Here is a 24,959-nt window from a genome sequence, read left to right as displayed (position 1 = left end):
TGCTGTCTCTGTTACCCTTCATGTGCAATAATAAATGACTGGCACTTCAATAACTTCTGAAATATGTGTTTTCATACCTTTGAAAGGCAGGAGCTTAATGTGCCTCTCCTTTAGAACCCTATTAATTTAATTGCAGACAATTCACGGTAAACTGAAATTTACAGTTTTGTTCACGACCAAGGCTACAAGAAACTGCCAGGTTACATAAACTAGCTCAGGCTATGCTTAGAAATTGACGACTTTCCTCACATAATCGCTTTAAAAGCTTTTGATTTGGCCAGGGATCAAAATCTCACTTCTATCTGATGCAGCTAGCCTGCCCTCCTGTGGCATTTAGTGATCATTTGCTCTGAGAGTAACATGAATGAGAGAGACATAAGTGTGAGATCAGTATAAGTCTTGCAGCGTGGTATTATTTCACATATTTTAGAGCATAATTATCTGGTATAAAGTTATATTATCCCATTTATTGCGCCATCGTAAAAAAAAGTGACCCAGTGCAAAACAGACAGCCTATTACAGTATATATTTTTAGCATACCAAAAAAAGGGTTTATAATATATCTGTAAACCAGTTTGTCAGAATGTCTGAGATGGGATGATGGCTCTACCATGCAACACCATCCTAAATTAATCAGCTCATTCATCTCAATACAGAAAGCAAAAAACACACTACTATTCCAAAGTGTAAAAACAAATCTGTTTGGCAATTAAAGCTGTTTCCATGGTTCACCACCCAAAAGCTATTTATGAGATATATCTATCCATGGTTTAACATATACTTTATGAGAAACACACTTCTTCATTAAAGAAAAACTCCAGAGTCACAATGATCACCAGACGCCACTGAGCAGTATTTTTGAACCCGTGCGTCACAGCTGCGTCCGTGGCCAAACCGCTTATTAAACGGATGGAAGCCAAGTGCCATAAAGACAGAAGGCAAGCAGCTTGTTATTATTCTTTCTGTGAGGTGAACAGGGAGAGATCAATGACGGTGGTGGTTTCCCTGGCCACAACTATGGCTTAATAAAGCACAAAAACCCTGCCTACAGACGCAGATATTAACTAGTCGAGGCTCTTTGAAGGGAATGCCAAGAATAATTTCCCACATGTAACATTTCCCACCAAAACCACAGAGTCACTGCAGCATTCTCTACCCCACCAGAGCCAGCAGCTCTGTGCTCCATTCACTGAGAATGACTGACACGGGGCCAGATAAAGTGAGTGAGAGAAAAAGCAGAGCTAACCTCATTATTAGTCAACATTTATCTTGTGAAATTATGTTGGATGTTTTCTTGTAAGATTGTTGAAATGCCCGCTGTCTCTTTTTAAGGGATATGTCTGCAGGCATATTGAAAGCCATGGGTTTACAGATTTGGTAAAGTTCTAAGACAATCTGTGAAAACTTGAAAGTTCAATGTGGATTGGAAATAATTATGTTTTGTTTGTTTGTTTGTTTGCTTAATTTCCTCATACCGCCTGTAGGCCTATTGACATACCCAGACACACAGAACACATGCATCAGATTTACACTATGTATTTATCTACATTTAAACTACGAGACATTTCTGATTGAATGATTGAATGTTGTTGCATGGGGATGTTTTTCTCAGGGCCTCTGTCGGTAATAGATCAGGAAAAGTGTGTAACGAAACTATCTCCAGCCGCTCATTTGCCGGCCATTCGTGACGTTAGAATTATAAGGTTCTATCTCCTGCATTTTTGTCAAAATGTAGTTTTTTACATAATCTGATCCATTAGGTGTTTATTAATGCCTGTGTGGTGTTATTTTTAAAATGTTGACATCAAAATACAAAGGTTCCATCTCACAAAACATAATGGAATGTAAAAACGTTGACGCTCAATATCTCTGAACTGCCCTAAACGGAGATAGAACCTTATCATTCTTTAGCTCACGCATTTCATATACATCAGCACTACATACGTATGCCAGGTCACTGCCGGGTCCACAGAAGCACTCTGTTTATCCTACCATATTGATGTCAATTAACCACATGTGCTCCTTTTCCCTGCAGCTGTGAGGCCTTCCAACCCCTTCAGGTGATGACTGAAGCCTGCGGTCCTTGTTGTAACCAATGCTCACTTCCTAGTCCAGCCCACGAAACTTAAAGCAACTCATTGATAACGACTTCAATGCAAACATACACAGTCATGGACAAAAATATTGGCACCCCTGATAATGCACCACCTCTCCCAGAAAATTGGTGCAATTACAAATGCTTTGGTATTCACATGTTTAATTATTTAGTTTGCATTGGAACAACACAAAAAAGCAGAGAAAAAAAGCCAGATCTGATAACATTCCACACTGCACTCCAAAAATGCACTGGACAAAAATGATTGGCATTGACCTCATTGGACCCTGTGTCTGCAGTTCAGCTTGAATTTGTTTGGAAGTTGATCGAGGTTTTTTAGCCAACATTCGAAAAATCCTTCATTTTAATCTTTCATAAATGTTTCTCTTCCTTCCACGTCCAGGGAGGTTAGCTACAGTGCCATGGGCTGTACACTTCTTGAATCTTGATCTCTGGAGATGGACTTGTAGTCTTGAGATTCTTCGTGCTTTTCCACAATTTTGGTTCTCAAATCCTCAGACAATCCTTTGCTCTTCTTTCTTTTCTCCGTGCTCAGTGTGGTACATAAAGATACACAACACAAAGGTTGAGTCAACCTTTTTCATTTTATATGGTTGCAAGTGTGATTTCTATATTACCAGCACCTGTAACTTGCCACAGGTGAGTTTAAATACACTCACTAAAGGACGATTACATGCTTAAAATACAATTACTTCTTACAATTTTGAAAAGGTTCCAATAATTGCTGTAGATAATGACTGTAGACAATCATGCGAAATGTCAAGTGATACAAGTCAAAAGTTACAACTGCAATGGTTTTTCATAATAACGCAGCACAGAAAATATCACAATGAAATGTCACACACTGAGAGGCAGCACTACTCCAGTATGGTTTGAATTAGTGGCAGGTGTTGAATCAGGATCCACGTTAGTGATGAAGGAAGCCTGAATTTGAAAGTAACTCGAGCACAATCATTTTGGATAACCTGAATAAGTAAAATCAAATTCGGAAAGCCCTCAGGTATGTTTTCCCTTTGAATCATCCCAAGGCATGCAATCAATTATTTGCTTTGATACACATTTTGTTTATCTTTACTTGGATAAAGGGGGAGCTACATCCCCCTCAGGCTTCTATGACATTATGATATCTATTGGACTGGACTAGAGCCAAAAGAGTCATATACATTGAGACCAATACAAGCAATGACTTACAATTCACGGAGCAGCAAAAATGACACAGGAATACATAAACATATAAAATGTGATTTTATTCCTGCCATATTTACAACCTAGTATAATACATTTACATAAATTCACAAATCCTTTGGATTATTAACAGTTACAGATGATGAGGGGCATGATTTAAGAGACTATTTTACATAAGGCACAGATCACCAAAACATGAGAACAGTGGGATCGCAACTATTTGACAGTCCTGAACACACATAAACAATGGGATTGTGTTACATGGTAGGTCAGAAAAAACATGTTTCTTCTTATTCCTTTAATTGGAAGCAGTATGACAATCCACAACAGTGTTTTAAGAATGAAATAAATTACAAGAATGAAATAATTAACAAAAAAGTGTTTCTGTCTCATGTGTTTTCTCCATACTGAGAACAACTACATGCATTCCTTAATGTACTAAGTGCACTTTCATCCACACGTCTCCAGAGTCCAATTACAGTCATGTCTGTGACCACGGTCTCCCTCATTATCTACAGAGGAGCTGCAGCTCATTGGAATCACAGGTCAAAGCAGGCGATGCCAGCTCCTCTTCCCCTGTCAGTGCATCCTGTCCTCTGATCTTCAGGTTGATAAACTTGATCTTCCAGATATTGTTTTCCAGCGGGGAGCGTATGAGGCCAAACACCTGCTCGTAGATGCCCAGACAGGCTCTCTCTCTGTGGATGGTCCCAGCCACTGCCACCAAGACCAGGCCATGGGGGGAGGACAGGGCCCTGAGGCCATGGGACTCCAGGTTGGGGCTAAATAATAGGCTCTCATCCCTCGCCAGGGCCAGGAGACGTTGGCTGGCCATCTCAGCACCCTGGAACTCCTCCACATTCTGTCCTTCAGTGCTGACAGAGAGATTAGATTAGATTTAGATACCCACCAAAACCTAAATGAGCAACACTCAAAACCAATACTTTTTCTCAAAAGTGTACAAATTACAGCAAAATCGGATTAGTACTTGGAGAATAGGCGAAGACGCATATCTTCCCAGAAGTGCTGGGGTCCCCAGTCCTGGGGAGGCTGGCCCTGAAAGGAGTTCTGGCTGTTCAAGAGTGTGAAGAACCACTGGCAGAACTGCCTGCCTAAGACCAGAGGGTCTAACCCAGGGTCCCCCACCACCTGAGTAGGCAAAGCGGCACCCTCTGTCATGACACACTCAGTCGGTCTCACACTCAGACTGGTTTCATTCGCTGGAATTTGTTCGATGGAGACCTACAAACAAAAAGACATTTGATTACAAAATCAGAAGATCACATTCCAGGCACAACACCAGTAGAACTGGTTGAAGCAGTGAACTGAACTACTCAACAATAAAGTGAGGTGAGACACTACCAACGACTATCAAGTCACTCACCGATGAAGCTGATGTGTCCAGTGACAACTGACTGGTTCTCTGTACCTTTCCCGAAGACCAGAACTCCAGAGTCCTCTGCACCAGCTGATGTTTGTCGCTGTTTGGGGGCATCACGACCCCCTCTCTGGCCAGGTACTTGAATATGATGTCACGGAGCACCTTCTTTCGCTTGAGGAGCTCCTCTGCATCCTTGCTGTATGAGAGAATGGCCTCGACAGCCTCTGCAACACAGCAACGACTCTAGAATATCACATTTCTAAATGAGGCTGGCCCCACAACTTACAGTGCAGACACACAGCAACGTACAACTGAAACCACTGTCAGTCCTGAGAACACCCTGTTCAATGTTATAAGGCAAGGCAAGGCAAGGCACGTTTATTTGTATAGCCGAGCACATTTCATACAACAGGGGCAATTCAAAGTGCTTTACATGCATTATTTAAAACTACAGCAAGAGGAGCATAAGAAAATAAAAATGACAATGAATAAAAGCAAATATAAGAAGTAAATAGATAAAACATTTAAAAAGACAATAGTTAATGGAAAAAAAGACATTGATAGAAGTGTTTGTGTTTAATCATAACTGGTGCAAAACATGAAGGTTTTTAGCTTAGATTTAAATATTTTAAGGGTTTGGGCCTGTTTGATTTCAAGCAGAGATGTAAAGAGGCTTTGATTTAAGTTGGCTATAGCCTAAGTAGGCACTACCACATCACGCCCACCTCACCTACCTGTGATGCTTTCCACGGCGATCAACTTGTTAGTAACCGTGTCACTCAGTAAGAGTATGTCGCTATAAGACATAAGACTCAGCATCTGTTTGCAACCGTCACGCTCCGAATCAGACAACCCTGTCATCTTTGAAACCTTTCCAGTAAATCCAGACAGTAAACACTGCAGTGAGAGCAGTGGCTTCACTTCCTCGATCGGGCATCGACGGGTGTGCCACGATAAATAAACCGATGGGAAACAAACATTCCCCGTGCAACAACGTTCCGCATGGCACAGTGGAACCGTGGAAGCGAACTCTGGCTGTGTTCGGAATGGCATACTAGCATACTACTCATACTAGATATGACGTAGATTTTGAGTATGCAGTGCGTTCACACTGTAGAGTATGTGCAATTTGAGTATGCAAGAAATGTATACTAGATTTTCGGTCGGCTGGTATTGGCATACTTATTATGAATTTAGTAAGCAGTATGCAGTATATACTCATTGAGTATGCTAGTATGCAGTATATATACTAATTGAGTATGCTAGTATGCAGTATATACTCATTGAGTATGCTAGTATGCAGTATGCTAGTATGCCATTTCGAACACAGCCTCTGTCTGCAGAGAGGAGTAGCGGTCCAGGAGGGAGAGGGGGACATAAGACGGGACATAAGGATAGCTAGCTGCCTAATTATCTGCAGGTGTGCTGACTAATGATATATCTATAATAATGCATGCCCAGGCATTGTCTAATGACAGGACATTAGCTGTTGATCGTTCCGTGCATGTATCTCTCTGAGATCTGATCACAATACCGCTGAGATCTGTCTGTGTAGAGGTGAGAGAGGCTAGCGAGCTCGCTAATAACATTGCAGCTGTTCTCTGACTGACTTTGCATAATCAGCTGATGATATAAATGTTATGCAATGATAAACATACTAGATAAGGACAAATCCACATGCACAATTATCAAGACGAGTGGTTGCTGCTACATGGACTGCAGTGAGTGTACACCGTTTTGCTGGTGTTTACATGTCGGTATATATTAGCCATTTTTGATTAACTAAGCCATTATTAAGCTGTGGGAACCATACATGAAGAACATGTAAGATAGAATACTTTATACAGGAGGAAAGTTTTGTTTTTTCATTCAATCCAAAATGTATGCAAGTTGTGTGTGTCTATGTTTGTGAATTTTGTTATTGTATGTTTCTCTTTTTTTTGTCTTGTTGTCTCGTCTTTGATGTTGGTATATAAAAATGATAATACCAATATTGTGATAATATTGTGGGGGGAAAAAAAAACTAAGCCATTATTGATTGACTAAGTTATATTGAGGAGGAACTTCAAGAGTTCATGGTGCAACAATGATTCGACATCAACCCATGATTGCAACATAGTGACATGATTTCACCACAAGGAAGTTTGAACATGTTATCCAGGAAGGGTTGTTGAAAACGGTTTATCTGAGCCCCATTTGCTGTAAGCTAAACCCTGCTCTGCTTGTGTGTTTTGTTTCTCCTTTTTCCATTGTTCTAGACGGAGGAAACGATGGACAGTGCACTAGGACGTGTGACCGTGTACTCCATCACTGGCTGTCCCCACTGCGTACAGGCCAAGGCGAGTCTGGGACAGCTGGGTGTGCCTGTGTGTGATGTGGATGTGGGTAAGAACCCAGAGCTGAGGGGCAGGGTGAAGGAGCTGACCGGGCGCAGCACTGTCCCTCAGATCTTCTTCAACAGTGTCCATGTGGGGGGAAACGACGACCTGCAGAAACTGGTAAGACCCCCAGACTACTTTCTCTCACATTATCAATCACTCTCGTGTTTCTTGTCATCGAATTAGGCCATGTAAAAAAAAATATATATATATTTGTTGGCAACATTCTCCTCCTCTAATTATCCAAAACATTGTTGCGTTATCTTCATAGGCTCCAGCAGAGTTGGAAAGGCTGGTGCGCTTGGTGAAGGAAGAACCTATTCCAGTGGACGCCCCACCCATTCCAGAGAAGAATGCCTCTGATAAGGCAGGAGAGGCCGATGAAGGTCAGTAAACCACCAGCACTGTGCAGTATCGCTTTCTAAATGGTCACTTAGCCTGAGCCCCTACCTATTATTATTATTATTATTATTATTATTATTATTATTATTATTATTATATAGACACTTCACATAGGCTAGATCTGAAAGGACTTGATAGGAATAAGCGATATGGTAATAACACTGTCTCACCCTATTTGACTGTAAACTTAATGATAAAGGTCTTAGACCAAAACGTTGACACGCACAATACATAAGTAGAGGTAAAGGTCGTGTATGCTGCAGCATTTCTTTTTAACCTGGTGGTATACCATCTTGTAAATTAGGTGGAATGTAGTCACCATGTTGCTATTGCCTGTCTAGTCCATAAAGATCTATACAAGTGCCTGCTGTATGGGTTGATTTGAAATCAGGCATTGCACTTTTAATATGGAACAGGATTTTAATGGAATGGGTACAATAAAATGGCCACTGACACGCATCAAATCAAGTGTCTTAATAAGTGGGCATTGCCATTCTGACAAAATGCTGTTCTATGTTCTGCACACAATCTTCTTCCCTAATTGTTATTTGACTTCAGAGCGAGACTAAACTAGACAACCTTTGTTATACATGGCACAGACCTTGACGTCTGATTTGATGGGGCTATTTGGACGTGCTACTGTTTGAAGATCAGATGAAATATTATATCAGTGCTAATAGAATAACTAGGGAAGGAGTGGGTCTGTGTGTGTGTGTGTGGAATGTTATCGGATGCATGTGAAACAGGCAGGTTTTGTTTCAGCATCAGCAGCTGTGTCCTACTGTCACTACTGCTCAGAGAGGGCAGAAGACAGTGGATCTGTGACACCTGATACCCTGAGATGAGCCCAGCACCTGTGGCAATGCTGCCCTAGTTCATTATGTGTGTCTGAGTTATAGCCTCCCCTGCTACGACTGTCAAGAATGGATTCGCATAGAGAGGAAGGAGAAATATTGTATTTCCCGAGCTGCACTTGACAGAAATATCAAGGAAACATGGTCTGTTGCTTAAACCGCTTAGGGTGCATTACTATAGTACAGATGTGCTGTCTCTTCAGGAAAGGAATGACTCTGTCACACTCACGATCATCATGTTGGGGGTTTTTGTTACTTTACAAATGTTGGTCTGCTAGGTCAAATTCAGCAGGTAGCCCTACGCCTACATCAGGGTGTGTGTGTCCTTCCCTCCCTCCCTCCCTCCCTCTGCAGAGTTTGAGTGTGAGAGGGATGCATTAGCAGATGTGGTAGTGGAGCTCAAGCGGAGCGGTGTGATTGGCTGTCACAGGAAGGGACTGAGCATGTGCAAAAACAGCTTCACAGGAGCTGAGCTGGTGGGCTGGCTGCAGAAAGAGAGGAACATGGGTAAGTTCTTCTCTTGGCCGAGTCATCGTGGGTAAATGTGATGTACAATAGGGTGTTGTAGGGTACTACTCTGACTTTTTAAATTGCCTTGGCTTCACTTCAAATACAATCTTACACTGTAAGATTCACTCATTAGATGTATTAGGTTGGACATTGTTGTTATTATGGAGTTTACATGCATCTCTGTGTTTTTATTTACCCATAATCAGAACCGTATCCATTTTGTATTGGTCAGTGTTTCAGTGAACAGCTTTTCTCTGCCATGGGACAGTCTGAGAATATCCGTTGGTTCCATTCCAACTCTATAGCCGTAGAAATATAAGTAACAGAACAGACCTCCCTCCTCAAATCAGATTCTCTCATGACTCTAACTTCCTCCCCTCACCGCTTGGTAGCTGGGACTCAGGCAGGTGAGACTGGGCAGGCCTTAATGGACAGCAAGTACATGGTCAGTGTGTCTGGTAAGGGGGTATTTGGAGAGAATGACACACTGTACAGGCTGCTGGAGCATGACCCCCACTCCGCCCTCAACGCAGGACAGACGGCCGAATGCAGCCCCCTCCAGGGTAGGTGTCCGTGAGGACATTAAGAGAGGAGAGATGACAGGACTGGCCCTCTACAGTCTGATTCCTCTGGCTTCTTCCTAGAGCTTTGCTTGTCACTGTTGCTCTTTTAGGGGAGGCCCTGGGGTACAAGTGCTAATGAACTGTCACTAAGTGAGGATGTGTCCTGAGGACTGCTGTGGTGGTGGGGCTTTCGGGTGTTGGAGGTCAAATCTTGCTGCTGGTTAGACAGAGCCTAAAATCAGTACAGGCAGTTCACACCTACTTCTGCAGTATAAACAAACTGACAAGCTCATTCGGGATTGCTGCAGGCACATTCTTTTTTTTGTCGTTTGTGTCGTGTGTGTGTGTGCGCGTGCGTGCGTGCGTGCGTGCGTGCGTGCGTGCGTGTTCATCCTGCATCTTCTTGCCATTGCATGGTTGTGGCCTTTCTATGTCTGCATGTCTTGCATTTGAAGCTACCCTCTGGATCTCATTAGTTCTTATTAGAATAAACGGATTGTAGATAGATGATGTGAAGTCTCCCTCTCTTCTCTTTCCTCCTGCTCCTCTCTTTCTCAGCTGCTGAGTTGTCTGCAATCTTGAGGGATATGATCCTGAAACTGTTCTCTGAGTACCTGTCTGCTGATGGCAAGGTAACAGCCTCACTCAACCTGTTTGGACTATAAGGATGTCTGTGTATGTGTGGGTTACGCTGAATTATTTTTCAATATTCATAAATTCAGTGTTTCAAAATCAAAGCTTTTTATTTTCAATTGACTGTAGAATGTAAAAAGCCTGCACCGTTGAGTTGCTGACCATTGGAACATTGTGTGTGCGTTTGTGTTCGTTCCTGCAGTATGTGGACTATAAGGCCATGTCACAGAGCCCTGTGTTTGACCGCTACTGTGAGCTCGCGGTTCAGCTACAAAGGGTGGAGCTGATGTCTCTCACCAGAGAGGAGAAACTGGCCTTCTTCATTAACATATATAACGCCCTGGTCATCCACGGTACCCTCAAATTAGGAGCCCCCACCAACGTGTGGCAGAGATACAGGGTAAGAGAAATACCGTGGTAGATGACATGGCCAGATGGGTCAGTGGATGAAACATGATCCCGTCACTGAATCAGTTCTCAGGCCTCATGTCCCTCAGCACCGCCCATATTACCCATGTTACTGGTCTAGACATATTTACAAAAAAATAGAGCTGATGCATCATGCAGAAATGAGGTTTATTTATACTCCTGTGTCTCCAGTTCTTTAACTACGTGAGCTACCTGATCGGTGGAGAGGTGTTCACTCTGCAGGACATTGAGAACGGAGTGCTGAGGGGCAACAGAAAGGGTGTCGCACAAATTCTCAAACCCTTCTCTAAGTCTGACCCTCGTCTACAGGTACTCTCCCTGAACATAAACTCGAATTGACTGTTAAATCTCCACTTGCTCCAATTCATGTGCCCGTTCGATAAATGTTCAATTATAATCTAAACTATAACCTAGTTTTAGATGTGACAACACATTGAGGATGTTTAGGTGATTGTTGTTATTCTCGTCTGGTCCACTAGGTGGCCCTGCCAGATGCAGAGCCCCTCATCCACTTTGCTCTGAATTGTGGAGCCAAGGGCTGTCCGCCAATCAAAACATACACCCCGCAGGTAAGAGACAACAGACATCAACACTGTATCTGTCATGCAGAATGTGGAATCACAATCTGCAGTGCAGTGTTCTAAGACATTGAATAAAACCCTGGACTGTCATTTAAAGTGTGGGTGGGGGGGATGAGTTTAAGTGAAATGTCATTGTGTCCTCTCTGACCAATCCTGTCAGGACATTGACGGTCAGCTGCGCACCGCGGCAGAGGCCTTCCTGGAGAACGATGACGCCTGTGTGGTGGATTCTGAGAAGGGGGAGGTCCAACTCAGCCAGATCTTCAAGTGGTACAAGGCTGACTTCGGGGGCACAGACGAGAAGGTAGGTCCACACCGCTCACCTAACACGCTTTTACCGTCACTGTAGAGAACTGCTGTGGTGTATGGTATGGTTAGAGTTGTTGGACCCCTTAATAACGCCACACACTTAAGTGTCATGCCGCATTCACTATCTCCTCAAAGGAACAGACATTACCACACAGCAAAAGCATCCCTAGCATTTTGCCAAAATGAGTTAAACCATTTAAAATGTGTTATCTGAATCTTAAAGAATGCATTTCTACATTACAGGGTTATCACTCGTGTTGTGTAGCATACTATAAGCATTGCTCCTTCTTCTCCTCTTCCTCAAGCTGTTGAACTGGATCCTTGAACACATGAACGAGTCACCCAAGAAGTCCAGCCTGCAGACTGTCCTCTCTGCTGGGAAGATCAAAGTCAGCTACCTGCCCTACGACTGGGGCACTAACAGTACTCAGCACTGAAAGACCCCGCCTCCTACAGTTCCTACTTGAACCCTTTTCCCCCCACTGTCTGCTGGTGGGTTAAAATCCCAGCAGTTTGAGATCTACAACCTCTGCTGTAGTCTGAGCACAAATTCTCCCTCTAACCTAGGTGGCTAACTGTTTGAGCATTCAGCAAGGTCACAAAAACCGACTGGCTCCTAGGCTAACTGTCCCAATAACAAGCCATATACACACGCTGTCCTCTAAACAGTACAGAGAAACACGTATCTCAAACTCTAAACAGCTCTCTTCTCAGTGTACATGTCTGTGTGTGAGTTTACCAACACTCTGCAATCCCCTGCACACCCGCAGCATGTGAATCCACACTTTGTTTTCTTCCAATTCTAACTGGAACTTTTTCACTTGAAACTGCTTCTGCTGCATTTTAGCACAGCTAATTAATTATAGATTAGTGATAGCGATCACAAAATCTATGTATTCACATCGTACAGAATCTGGAAGCACTCCTTGCACTTGCTTCTACTTTGCATGTTTAAGCTTTAATGCAACACTTTTGGAACACATTTGTATGTTTTCCAATGGACAAAAAAGTTAAATAATGGTATTTTATTATGTTATGTTATTTAGTATTTATCCCAGATTGTGTGTCCATCTCTGTTAATGCATATCAGATCTAGACCCAGGTACTATTTACATCTGTACATTAGTCTCCAGATCTCCTGTGTTTAAGCCACTTTGTGACGTTAAAGACGTCTAATCTTGTTTATTCCAGAGAATACGTAGCACATTGAGACTACAAGCTCACCTGTCTGGAACTCAGAAGTGTTTCCTTCTCTACCCAAAATGCATTTGTATTTTTATCTCAGGTCAGCTGCCCCATGATGCAAAGGGAAGAGTGGGCTTCCTGTGTGAGCAAAAAGCACTGCTGGAAAACAGTTCAGTCATATCAATTCACTGTTTACTGTACCAGTTTTACTGTATCACTCTATTATTAGGTCTACACGACCACATCACTGAACAGGGCACTATTGTTTAGGCTATATCATTGCAACATACCATTATCTAGCACTCATGATGGTGAACCAACTGCTGTCTTCCTCTCCTATCATACTGTATGTTGTGTTTGTTTTCTGTTTTTGAGACTGGCTATGCACCACTTCCACATCTCTTCCCCAAGTCAAACCCCACGTTACAAAAATACAGAAAACCACTAGGGTTGCTCATTATATTGATTTTCACTCAGTTAAAAGCATGTGTTGAAAGTAACTGGAATGCGTTTGATGCATGTAATACTGTTTGCTTGGGCTAAAAGGTAGGATATTTCCCTTCCCTGTTCTCTAGCCAGTGCCTTCTTACCCTGCATGAGACAGCATACCTCTGAGGCCATGCTCCTAACCCCAACCCTGATACGGCTTGTCTCCATGTTATGGGAATACTAGAACACGGAGGTTAGCCGTACCCCAGCTTTCTCACCCCGAGCCCTGTGTACAGCACAGACATCATCAGTGCAACTGGAACTCCTTTTGCACTGGACTTGCTGCTGTGGAACCCCATAGGAATGTGTTCTTCTGGTCCTACAGGGTGTGGAGGCTTGTCCTGAGTCCAGTTTCAGTGCATCTACTTCGAAGAATCTTCAAGACTTTGTTATTCAAATTGGGTTTTTCCAAGTGCTGGGCTGGAACAAAATCTGCATGTCCTGTACAGTAGTTTAAAGGAAACCCCGAAAAACCCTGCCCTATGGGGTTTCACACAGCCCAATAAGCGTGTGTACAGTGCAAGAAAAAACTAGAAGATGAAGAGAACTCATCATTTGCTCTGATGACTATTGTACTTCCCTAAACTTACCTCATCTCTATTTGTACTTGTCAGGAAACAAAACAAACAATGTGATGCAAATCTGTTGAGAATAAGACTGGCATGACTTTTATCATGCTCTTGCCTGGATTTATCTATGACCTAACTCTGAAGCAATACTTTTATGATGGAAATTATGCAAAGAATATCTGAAATAAATAATATCTTATAGTCTAACATTTGTCCTCTTTTTTTGGAACTCATCAATACTTGATACTGACTTACTTTATTCCTCTGAATCTGATTCATAGATAACCACCAGTGGATATAGCTAATTAAATGTCTCCTCACCTACATTCATACAAAATAGACTTCATTTGATTCACAATTTGTTTACTGAAACAAAATTCATAGATTTTTCTTTAAGAAAAATAGAGTTTAGTAACATAATCATATCAAGTACAAAGTTAATAAATATATTAACATTTGTACATTCATAAAAACCACAAGTCATGTGAGTGCTCTCCCATAAAAATCATACATACTTATGGAACTTAAAACTGATTCACTCAAATTCATAAAAAAAATCAAAAAATCATAGATGACCCATTTCAAATACATTGTCAGAAACTCCTCTTCTCACTCTAAATTGTTAAAGAGGAGGAAAAATGAAAATGTAACATTTGTGCAAACTAAAATAGTTCCAACCAGTGGCGTAACAAGTCTGCACTGGGCCCTAATGCAAGATGGCCAGAGTGGGCCCCAGGAGCGCGCGATTTCTTCTGTGACTTTTTGCGCAATTCATGCCTAGCATCCCTACAACAACTTTTCATTAGCCAAAATAAATAATAGCCTAGTAAAGGGTGCGCTTTCTGTGAGAGAGAGACTGCATATTAACATAATCGGTGACAGTGCACCACCCGCACATTGACAACAAGTCAAATAAATCATAATTCATAATTAAGTTGTTGGAGCATCATGAAAACCTTATCGGTAGCAGCGCATCTTGACACAGATCATGAACATATCGGTGATAGTGCACCACTCGCACATTGACAGTAAAATAAATAATTATAATTAATACTCTCTCAGTAAGTGTCACTTCGCTAGCTAGCCTAAGATACCTGCTGTGCTGACTTCTTCTTCTGTGCGGAATGTGGACACGGAATAACGTTCCGCATGTGTCAAAAATTCCTCCATTTTCTTTTTTTACATCAAATCACCCGGCATTAATCCTTATTTAAATTTAATATAGAAATGTAACATTAGCCCCTTTCACACATAGTTCCCTGTAAATTACATGGAATCCCAACCCAGGCCCACCAGTGATTTTCTAGCTAAATGCCCGTAGAGTGCTGTGTTGCTCCTTTTCACACGTCAACGGCATTCCCGGGTTTGCACAAGCTACTTGAATCAAGCATTCAACTGTATCATAACTATATTATACCTCCGTTTTCAATGTATTTATCATCATATCTTTCACATTAATTTAACAGCAAGTCAACTGGTACTGGGAAGGCTCGTATGTGCGAAAGGGGTTATTGAGGTATTAGTATCAGTTTATATTGTAGAGACTCAGTTCTTGAGATATTATCATGAATATGATACGAAAGTTCAAGGCCTGTGGGTGATTCTGGGCCCTAATGCAGCATATATGGTAGTTATGCCACTGGTTCCAAATCAAATAAATCATTATTCCAAGCACTGTTGAAACACTGTATTATTAACTACAGTGCACTTCAAATAGATTTAAAAAAGTATAATAATAAACAAAAGAACTACATTTTGGCAATTACTGAAAAAACTTGTCCTGGCCACTCCAAACATCTACTGTATATACAGTGAATATTGCAGGTGAATTGCAATGAATATTGAATATTGCGACGGCAGCAATACTAGGTTTGTAGAGGGTCCTGTATGGGATTGTATTAATGACTGAAAGGCTTCAAACAGTCAGAATTATAGTCTTCCATGAGACTCTGCCCTGGTTAAGCGTTAGTGCTGGCCACCTCTCAGAGGTGATGCTGTCGGTGTAATAGTTCCAGCTCTCCACACAAGAACAGTTCCTCATTCTACAGGGTCCAGCAGGGCCCTCCAGGGCAAAGGAGATGACAGTCACTTCCACCAGACACTCTCAACCAGCCTGGCTGACCACCATGGTCATTCTTCTCTCATCTAACCTGTGAATGAAAAGACAAAGTTAATATTTCCGTGAGTGAAAGAGAGCCACTGCATCATACTCTCAAATGCTATTAATAATAGCAGCTACAAACCATAAATAACATATCTAGTCAAACTCTACTCACTGTCTTCATCAGAATCGAAGCTGAAGAGGGAGGAGCAGGTGTTCAGGGAGAGGTGCTTCTGCAGTTCTTCTGGACTACTAAAGGAGGAGAAACACTTGGAGCAGCGCTGCCTTTGTGTCTGCCTAGCCACAGCGACCACACCACTCTTACTGTTAGGCGAAGAGGACGTGGTCTCAAAGTACTTTCTGCGCTTGGGCATGCAGAGTGCATGCTCGTCCAGGTACGAGGGGGGGGGCGGCCGGATAAGGGGTGCTTTGATGACGGATACGTAGGTGGGGTCCTCGGGTTTGAAAGTCTTGGGGTCCTCGGGTTTGAAAGTCTTGGGCGGCGGAATGCAGGGTTCTGCCATACATCGGGTGATCTCTGACAGAGTCACTATCCCTTCCACCTCTTTGATGTCCACGGGCTCTGCAGGGCTGTGGCACAGCAGGTCTGGGGGGTTTTGGGCTCCGAGCTGGGGCAAGGCTGATGGAATGGCTGTGAGGACAGGTACCTCTTTTTCAGGGCCTTCGTCTGACTTATCTTCCTCATGCCCGTTGAGTTTCGATGTGGGGTCACTGAAATGAGTATCTGGAGTCCCAAAAGGACTGACTTTAACACTGGGGTCTAATTCAGGTTTCTGCCACCCCTCTCTCCCCTCAGTCTCAGCCTCACTGACAGCCCTCTCCCCAGGATCAGGAGGGCTAGTTTTAGGACGATCAGGACACTTGGTTTTAGGACTAGACGTTTCTTTGTAACCCTTCCATCCAAGCAGCGATACCCCCTTGCTCTTCACTCTTTGTTTCCAGGGAGCATCAGGGCTGGGCTGCGGAGCAGGAGCAATCTGCTCCGTTTCATCTTTAAGCTGGGGCTGGGTGTAGTGCCTCCACTCATGGTCGTAGAGCATGGGCAGGCCAGAGAAGATCTGCTCGCAGCCTGGGAACGGACACTGTGGCCGGAGTGGCATGTGGGTGTCCATGTGCTCTTTCAGATCCTGGGAGGTCTTGAAGCGCTGGCTGCATTCCAGATGAACACACATCTGCTTCAGAAGATTGTCATGGAACTTCATGTGATCCCTGTAGTGTTGACGGTTGAACAGGTATCTGTGGTTGATGAAATGAAAAATCAGAACAGGTGATTTCTCCAACACGGGAATCATTTATACTTGTATTCACTACATCATTTAACTTACGATATGTTTTAATTCAGTGTGTTCTTTTTTCCATTCTAAAATTAATTATTATTAAGTCCTTAATAGTGTTATTAGCAAACTGGATACTGTATGCAACTACTAATACTACTAATAATAAAGTGGTCCATAAAAGAGATTGCAGAATAAGCAGAGACACTGGCTCCTACCTTGTGCAGAACACACATTTTCCTTTTCCCCAGTGGAAGGTCTGATCCAGGACTGCTGGGTCTCCAATGTGGTTGTTACATGCATGTCTGATCAGGGTCTGGCCGATCCTCGAGAAGACCTTATCACACCCCTCTGCAGGACACAGATGATACTTTGTGCCTACCCCGTTCTCTCGTTCCTCTCCCTTTTTCACTGGCCCTTCCTCTCCTCCCTCCTTCACAGGTGCCTCTCGCACTATCACCAGTTTGTCTTTCACTGTCACTTGTTCATCCTTCAGTAGCTCTGGCTCATGGTTTGTGTTGTTGTCCGTCATTTGCCTTTTATGCAAGCTTTGGGTCTTTTTGATCAGAGTTCTGAGGTTCTGGATTATCCTGCTCTCCTGACTAACCTCGGGCTTGGCTTTACGGGACTTGGCTTTAGAGGGCTGGTCGATTGGGGTTAGAGTACAGGGCTGGATCCGGTTCTCTGAGGACTGGGTCTCTAAGGACTGGGTCTCTGAGGACTGGGTCTCCCTCACCAATGGTTCTGTAGATCCATTCACGGCAGGGGTCATCTCACTGTTTGGTGTCACAGTTTTCTGTTTCTGTTTCTTTCCCAGTTCCTTAGTTTTGGTTGCTGTGATTCTCAATTCCTCTATATGCTCTAGCACATGTTCCTTAGCAAGGTCATACTGCGGGAAGCGTTTTCCACAAAATATACACCTACGCCTTCTCCTCTTCAGGTGGGAGAGGCTGTGTCTCATCACGTTCCCTCCTTTAAAGTCCTTCTGGCAGTACCCACAGTGGTACCTTAGGAGGGCGTACCGCTTGCGGGAGACCTCTGGAACCCTTCTATCACCTTCGCCCTGTTAGAAGAGAGACAAGAAGTTACATGACCAGAATAGCAATATACAGCAGGGCATTAAGGCATTTTATGTTCAGACAAGTGGACTTCCTGCTGCAGTTGTCCGACGGACAAGTAAAAGCAAAAAGAAATGTATTAATATCCGCAAAAAATATACGCTTGCATCAACCTAAATGAAAATACACGGTATTGAACACACACTCACGCGAATGGCACTAGTGATAGGTGACCCATAATGTGTACGCTATAACATCCACAATAAGGAGCGACTGGAGAACTTGCAGCAAGGTGGCACTATAGCCAAGTTTAGAGCCCTTGACCCTTCATCATGGCCAGTTTGCGACCGTGCTGCTGACCCAGCTGCCAGGGAGCAGTTTATGTAGGCAGGAGTAGATGAATTGAGAGCGCTGTGTTCTATGAGGAGATCTTAGGTAAAGCCGACATTCTGGTTGACAATGTGATTGCCGAGTCTTGAAGTCAGGTGTGTAGAATAGTAAGAGTAAGGTTATTAAGAGTAAGGTGTGTGGGGGATGTTTCAGTTTTCTTGAATGAGACAGGTAAAAACTGGAGGTCAAGTGGAGGAGAGCCACCCTTCTGCTCCAGAGGCTTTTTTATTCTTGACTATGGAAGGCCCTCCACTGGAGCAATTTGAGTCAGAAACGGCGGTCCATAGGCGATGGACCACCTGTCAACGAAGCCGTCGGCTAGGATTCAACCCGTGGGAGTTTAGGAGCGGGGTGGAGGAAGATTTCTTCCTGTGGCTCAGGGTCGGGTGGCTGTGGCTCAGGAGGTAGAGCCAGCGTCTAATGATCGCAAGGTCAGCTCCTCCTGTCCTGACACTGAACCCCAAATTGCCTCCTAATGAGCGGACGGCGCCTTGCATGGTAGCTTGCCGCTATCATGTGTGTGAATGGGTGAATGAGATGCCATTGTAAAGCGCTTTGGAAAAAGGCGTTATACAAGTCAGTCCATTTACCATTTACCAAATAAGATTGCTTCCATTGGGGAGGGAGAGGTGGAGGGGGGCAGGGTACTTACCCAAAGCATTTTGGGGAATTATTTGTAAATTACAGGGCTTGACATTAAGCTTTTTCAGGTACTTGTCCTTTAGACAAGTGAACTTATCTTTTACTTGTCTGAGAGCTCAAGTTACTTGTCCAAATATGATGGCGCGCGCGTGTGTGTCTGTCTGTCTGTCTACTAAAACACTACAAGCCAGTAATACATTCCATTCCAATTCCAACTATTACTGTGGATCTACGTGCACGTCACATAATGTTCGATTTCAAAGTTTAAAATAAAGTTGTCATGCCACTTAATTAATGTGTGCTCTGCCAACATTAATATTTAGATTCAAAGGCATGATTTGCCAGATTCTCTAGACATGATTGTTTTAATTTTGAGTTATTTAATGAAGTTGAATTTGGTTTTGGAATTTGAAATTATAATCAATATTCACAATTAATTAGTGTTCTTATTTGTTGATAATCCAATGTGACAACTTTCCCGGCGTAGTGTAACAATTTACCCGCTGAATTTACTCGATAATCAATACAAAATATGTGCCCTGGACAGGACAGGTTTCATTGGCTTGGCTTAAATACGGTACATGAATATGTATGGATTGATGAGATGATTAAAATGTCTAAAAACAGCAAGGGTATCCTCATCAAAAACAGCAGGGGTATCCTCATCAAGCACTAGTATGACATCACTTAGTCTCAGATAGTGACCAGCATGACTAACCTGAGTGTGCGTGTCATCCACTGATGGTTTCTGCTCCATCGCTGTGCTGTCATCTTGTAACTCAGTCCCTGTGGATTCAGAGGGCTCTGGTTCCTTTTCATAAGGTCTAGAGTAGCTGTGGAACAGTTGCAGTGGACACTGCGCCACCTCTGGGCCTTCGACCTCCGGTGCTGCCTCAACAAGAGTACTTTTTTCATTGGGGCAATCTAAAGGGGTTATGTCCGTCTCTGTTGGAGGCTCTACATGGGCCTCACCATGCAGGCTGCTGGAAGGTTCGATGTTAACATGGTTTTCAAGTGCATTCTCTTCTTTAATACTGTGTTCTGGATGAATCCTTTCCTCCTCCTGTTCCAGGAAAATGTCGTTCTCAGGATAAGAGAGCTCCAGCATTGATATAGTCCTGAGGGCATGTCTCTTCCCCGCTGGGATAGCGTTCTCTGCCTGTCTGGCCATTTCCAGGAGCAGCCATCTTGGTTTCCTGCCCCGCCGCTTCATGATCTTATTCTTCACATGGCGGGAGAGATATTCCCTTTGGCGGTTGGCTGGTAGTTTAGCCATACTCTCAGGATTAGCATGATTGCGTCTCAGAGTGTATTTAATGTCAGAGTGAGTGGGTTTGAGAGAGAATTTAATATCTGGATCATCGGCAGAGTCGACATCATCAGACCCATGTCTCCTTCTCCTTCTCCTCCGCTTCCTCCGCCTCCTGAGAGGAGCTTCCTTTGGAGCCTCATGTGGAGCCTCTCCCCCCTCAGGCTCCACCTCAGGCTTCTCCTCAGGTGTCTCACAGGAAGTCTGTAATGCTGAGTTAGTGTGGGACTCCAAGGTGTCTGTGTGTGGTATGTAATCCTCGTGCATGTAGTCATTTGGTATCCACTCCTCTTCTTCTTCGGTCTCCTCGTCCTTCATCTCGCTGAGCGCGGCTCTCATGGCCTTGTCACTCATTAGCTCGAGGCAGTGTGTCCTCAGGGTCAGAAGGTTCCAGAACTCAGGATCGAAGCACAGCCCTTCCTTCAACACCTAGGGTCAAAATGAGCAGGGAATCAATGACATGGATTTAACATAATGTGCTTCAATTAAATTCTAGTTTTTTTGTGTGTTTTTTAAATTTGACCCGTCTCTGACCTGTAGGATGTGGAAGCGCATGCTGGGTCTGATGAGGTTGTGGTATGGGTGTGGCTCCTCGTCAGGGTGTGTGTAGAGCAGACACACGGTCCTGTAGGCCTCCACACTGCGCTCTAGAAGGAAGACCAGGAGGGCGCAGGCCCGACACACCTCCAGGTCCCGGGGCAGCAGGAAGGCGATGGTCTTACACACCAGGGAGCGGGTCAACGGGTCAGCCTTGGGGTCAGACTGGAGGGCATGGGCACACAGCTCCACACACAACTGCACACCTTCACTGACCATCTTGGCAGAAGACAAACACACACTGTGTTAGAACTACTGTACACTGGATTACATAATGCAGTGTTTCCCCTAGGTTTGCTGCCTTGGGGGGGTGGCATGGACCGTGGCATGGACCCCCCCCCCCAGGGGGTAAGACCCTGCGACATACCAGCGTCATGTCCAGGGGGTGTACTAACTTGTACATTAAGTCGCCTCACGCTACGGAAACAGGAGATAGGCTCCTGCCCTATGGGCCGTTAGGCTCGAGAACCATCGGTTCTCAAGGCTACTTACTTATGTGGTCTTGACTACCTGTCAACTTTCTCACCTGGTTCTTGCTCGCTCTCTCTCTCTGGTGTGCTGACACCATCCTGCTCTCTCTCCTTCTCTCCCTCTCTATCCTCCTCTCTCCCTCTTTTACTGTCAACCAAACATAACAACCAGAGTATTTATAATCTAATAAGAGGTATAAATTGATCCATATCAATTTATAACATAATTATAATTGAATATTGGATTAGTGTGGACAATGCAGTCAGATAATGTCATTTTGACTTTACTCTCTCACCTGGAAAAAATGTGTATGTCCAACTATAAAAAAACGGACATTTCCAATGCTTCAATCCACTGTCCATGTACTGTAAATATGCCAATATGGTATTACCATGAAGCCCAATTCTAGCAGAATAAGAAAGATAGTATATCTACTTTAAGTAAAATAATAAAGTGCATCCAGTTAGCTCTTTAGCTGGCATGTGTGCAGCAGACTAGCTCATCTAATCACCTCTGAGTACGCTAGTTAGCTTGCTAGTTCTTTGACACTATTTTACATACCATGGAACTATAATCAGACACTTTCTAGTCACAATAATAACGACCAATTTGAACCAACTTGCTCTGTTAGAACACTCAGCAATTATATTTGCTAACGTTTCAACTTGCTTACTTTCCATCTGCAGACATCTCACCCTGCAAAAAAAAAAAAAAAAAAAAAACGCGCGCGTCCCGCTCGCACACTCGCGCACAATCTTGTGTGGAGATAGGTTTGGCTATGCGAGACTACTGCCGGACTAACGTTACCAACGAGCCCATGGGCTTGCCACTCGCCAGATTCGGGTTGGGTGCATTTAAAAAAAGCGGATATTTTAGCCTACTTGTCAGATGTTTGGTGTTTACGTCCGTAATAATTCCTCTTTCTTGGGGGGGCGGGGGGTTCCGTTGGGGGGGCGGACACGCCCCCCCAAGGAAATGGTAGGGGAAACACTGATAATGTATTTATTATGAAGAATTATTAAATTGAAGTGGAAAATTGCATTGCAATTTAACCATATCAGGTATTGCCTGCAGCAGTTTTTTTTTTTTTTTTTTTTAAATGTTACTATTTAGCAGCTTTTATCCAAAGAGACTTACAATTAGAGATTACAGGGACAGTCTCCGTGGAGTAATTTAGGGCTAAATGTCTTACTCAAGGGCACATTGTTGGTGGTGGTGTTCCCAGGTGGGATTTGTACTCATGACCTTCTGATCACCAGTCCAACTCACTATCCACTAGGCCAGGCCACCACTACCCACCACTAGGCCACCACTACTCCCCAGGTTTTACAATTTGACAGGGTTGTACCACCTCATAGCACCACCTCACTCCAATGTGATACAGATATGATAAAATAATTTATACGCTCAGGTTAACAAAGACTGTAGGAGGACAATGGTGACATATTTCAGGAGGTCAGAGACTAGGTCATTGGCTGTAAACCCACCTCTGCTGTGACCACTTTAATGAAGGGGAAGATGGCTCTGATGTTGGTGGCGGATGACATCAGCTGACGACATTCTGCCAGGAAGCCCTGCTTGGAAGGACACGCCCTGAGATGCAACCTGCTCCAGATAAACACCAGGTCCCTGTAGACAAAAAGCAATGGCATAAACAACATAGATCAACAAGGCTTTGATCTGAAAAAAAGATTTAGAAACAGATTAAAATCAGAGACTGTCTAGCCTTGTGAGGGCAACTGGCTATGATAGTTACTGAGAAGGAAAGGAAAAAAAACTGAGGGACGAGAAATGGATGTACACACTACTTAAGTTGTAGCCATAGATCAGGGGTGCCCAATACGTCGATCGCGATCGACCGGTCGATCGCAAAGGTAGTATGGGTAGATCGCATGGCATTGAACAAAACGGAAGAAAAAAAAAACCAAAAAATAAAAATCGCCTATCATCCATCCTCACTATGGCTTTTGCCACTTGATTGACGTACAGGTGAGCCAGTCTGAGATCTGATCTTTTCACCTACACCTAACACGCGCTACAAAATACAAAATACTGGCGAGACTAATTACCTAGTTAGCCTTCCAATTTCTACCATTTACTATATAATACTAAATAAAGGCTATACAAATGAGTGGGGAAGCTGGACCAAGTAAGAAACCAATAACGTATAACTTCCATCCAGAATGGGAGGAGGACTTTTTTTACACGATGTGATATTGGAAATGCGTCTGTCTGATCAGCAAATCTACGATGGCTATTTCGAAGAAGGGAAATGTCGCAAAAGAGCGAAAACGTACGGCTGCAACGATAGCTTCTTATCGCGTCAGTCACGTTCTTGTTAAACACAAGAAGTCATTCAAAGACGGCGAAATTGTGAAAAAAGTTTCTCGAGGCTGCAGATTGCCTTTTCGATGACAGATCCACAGTGGCTGATGACACCTTGCAACCAGCTCCTACAGCCCTGACTATTAGAAACTAGCTGCCTCCTCCCAGTGCCAGGTCTCCCACTAAGGTAGAGAAATGCATTTATTTCCTCCTTTCAAACTAGGGAACTACCTGTTTTGTATCTGGTTTACTTTTCTGTTTGTTGGATCAGTAGTTGGCTATGGTACTGCAGACTGGCTGTCAGTGTGTGAGTGAGAGAAAGTGTGTGTGTGTGTGTGTGTGTGTGTGTGTGTGTGTGTGTGTGTGTGTGTGTGTGTGTGTGTGTGTGTGTGTGTGTGTGTGTGTGTGTGTGTGTGTGTGTGTGTGTGTGTGTGTGTGTGTGTGTGTGTGTGTGTGTGTGTGTGTGTGTGTGTGTGTGTGTGTGTGTGTGTGTGTGTGTGTGTGTGTGTGTGTGTGTGTGTGTGTGTGTGTGTGTGTGTGTGTGTGTGTGTGTGTGTGTGTGTGTGTGTGTGTGTGTGTGTGTGTGTGTGTGTGTGTGTGTGTGTGTGTGTGTGTGTGTGTGTGTGTGTGTGTGTGTGTGTGTGTGTGTGTGTGTGTGTGTGTGTGTGTGTGTGTGTGTGTGTGTGTGTGTGTGTGTGTGTGTGTGTGTGTGTGTGTGTGTGTGTGTGTGTGTGTGTGTGTGTGTGTGTGTGTGTGTGTGTGTGTGTGTGTGTGTGTGTGTGTGTGTGTGTGTGTGTGTGTGTGTGTGTGTGTGTGTGTGTGTGTGTGTGTGTGTGTGTGTGTGTGTGTGTGTGTGTGTGTGTGTGTGTGTGTGTGTGTGTGTGTGTGTGTGTGTGTGTGTGTGTGTGTGTGTGTGTGTGTGTGTGTGTGTGTGTGTGTGTGTGTGTGTGTGTGTGTGTGTGTGTGTGTGTGTGTGTGTGTGTGTGTGTGTGTGTGTGTGTGTGTGTGTGTGTGTGTGTGTGTGTGTGTGTGTGTGTGTGTGTGTGTGTGTGTGTGTGTGTGTGTGTGTGTGTGTGTGTGTGTGTGTGTGTGTGTGTGTGTGTGTGTGTGTGTGTGTGTGTGTGTGTGTGTGTGTGTGTGTGTGTGTGTGTGTGTGTGTGTGTGTGTGTGTGTGTGTGTGTGTGTGT

At 43.8% G+C, this 24,959-nt stretch overlaps 3 protein-coding genes across 3 annotated transcripts in view; 1 reads left to right on the top strand and 2 right to left on the bottom strand.

Moving 5' to 3' along the window:
* Positions 1-3,608: 3,608 nt before the first annotated feature.
* Positions 3,609-5,595, bottom strand: cUnh3orf38 (chromosome Un C3orf38 homolog). Its single transcript, XM_080536316.1, has 4 exons — positions 5,417-5,595; positions 4,686-4,906; positions 4,290-4,543; positions 3,609-4,176 (listed from the first exon to the last, which is right to left on the bottom strand). The coding sequence occupies exons 1-4, from the start codon at positions 5,541-5,543 to the stop codon at positions 3,810-3,812; spliced, it is 969 nt and encodes a 322-aa protein (XP_080392442.1). The 5' UTR covers positions 5,544-5,595; the 3' UTR covers positions 3,609-3,809.
* Positions 5,596-6,952: 1,357 nt separating this feature from the next.
* On the top strand, positions 6,953-13,739 carry LOC308163181 (uncharacterized protein; the record flags this gene model as incomplete). The annotated part of the gene is made up of 10 exons (XM_080537371.1): positions 6,953-7,180; positions 7,332-7,446; positions 8,671-8,823; positions 9,219-9,389; positions 9,948-10,021; positions 10,225-10,422; positions 10,623-10,760; positions 10,931-11,020; positions 11,193-11,336; positions 11,647-13,739. The coding sequence occupies 10 exons, from the start codon at positions 6,953-6,955 to the stop codon at positions 11,776-11,778; spliced, it is 1,443 nt and encodes a 480-aa protein (XP_080393497.1). The 3' UTR covers positions 11,779-13,739.
* A 2,113-nt stretch (positions 13,740-15,852) lies between these two features.
* LOC308162677 (zinc finger protein 654-like) overlaps positions 15,853-24,959 on the bottom strand; it is a gene marked incomplete at both ends in the record, with an annotated part of 11,802 nt that continues 2,695 nt past the window's right edge. The window contains 5 exons of the mRNA XM_080536821.1: positions 15,853-16,942; positions 17,199-18,043; positions 19,789-20,808; positions 20,914-21,195; positions 22,935-23,076. Of these exons, the coding sequence (XP_080392947.1) occupies positions 15,853-16,942; positions 17,199-18,043; positions 19,789-20,808; positions 20,914-21,195; positions 22,935-23,076 (3,379 nt within the window). The remainder of the gene's footprint in view (positions 16,943-17,198; positions 18,044-19,788; positions 20,809-20,913; positions 21,196-22,934; positions 23,077-24,959) is intronic.

This window comes from Nansenia antarctica (genome assembly GCF_963989245.1).
Source record: "Nansenia antarctica genome assembly, chromosome: 7".
NCBI lineage: Eukaryota > Metazoa > Chordata > Actinopteri > Argentiniformes > Microstomatidae > Nansenia > Nansenia antarctica.
The sequence above is the reverse complement of the archived record's forward strand: the minus strand, read 5'-3'. Positions and strand labels throughout refer to the sequence as shown.

Bases quoted from the DNA above. Each gene is read 5' to 3' on its own strand.
- cUnh3orf38 (XM_080536316.1), bottom strand. From the start codon at position 5,543: ATGACAGGGTTGTCTGATTCGGAGCGTGACGGTTGCAAACAGATGCTG. The intron at 4,907-5,416 runs GTAGGTGAGGTG...GCTGTGTTGCAG, and splicing joins CGCCGTGGAAAGCATCACAG to AGGCTGTCGAGGCCATTCTC. The intron at 4,177-4,289 runs GTACTAATCCGA...TCTCTCTGTCAG, and splicing joins CGTCTTCGCCTATTCTCCAA to CACTGAAGGACAGAATGTGG.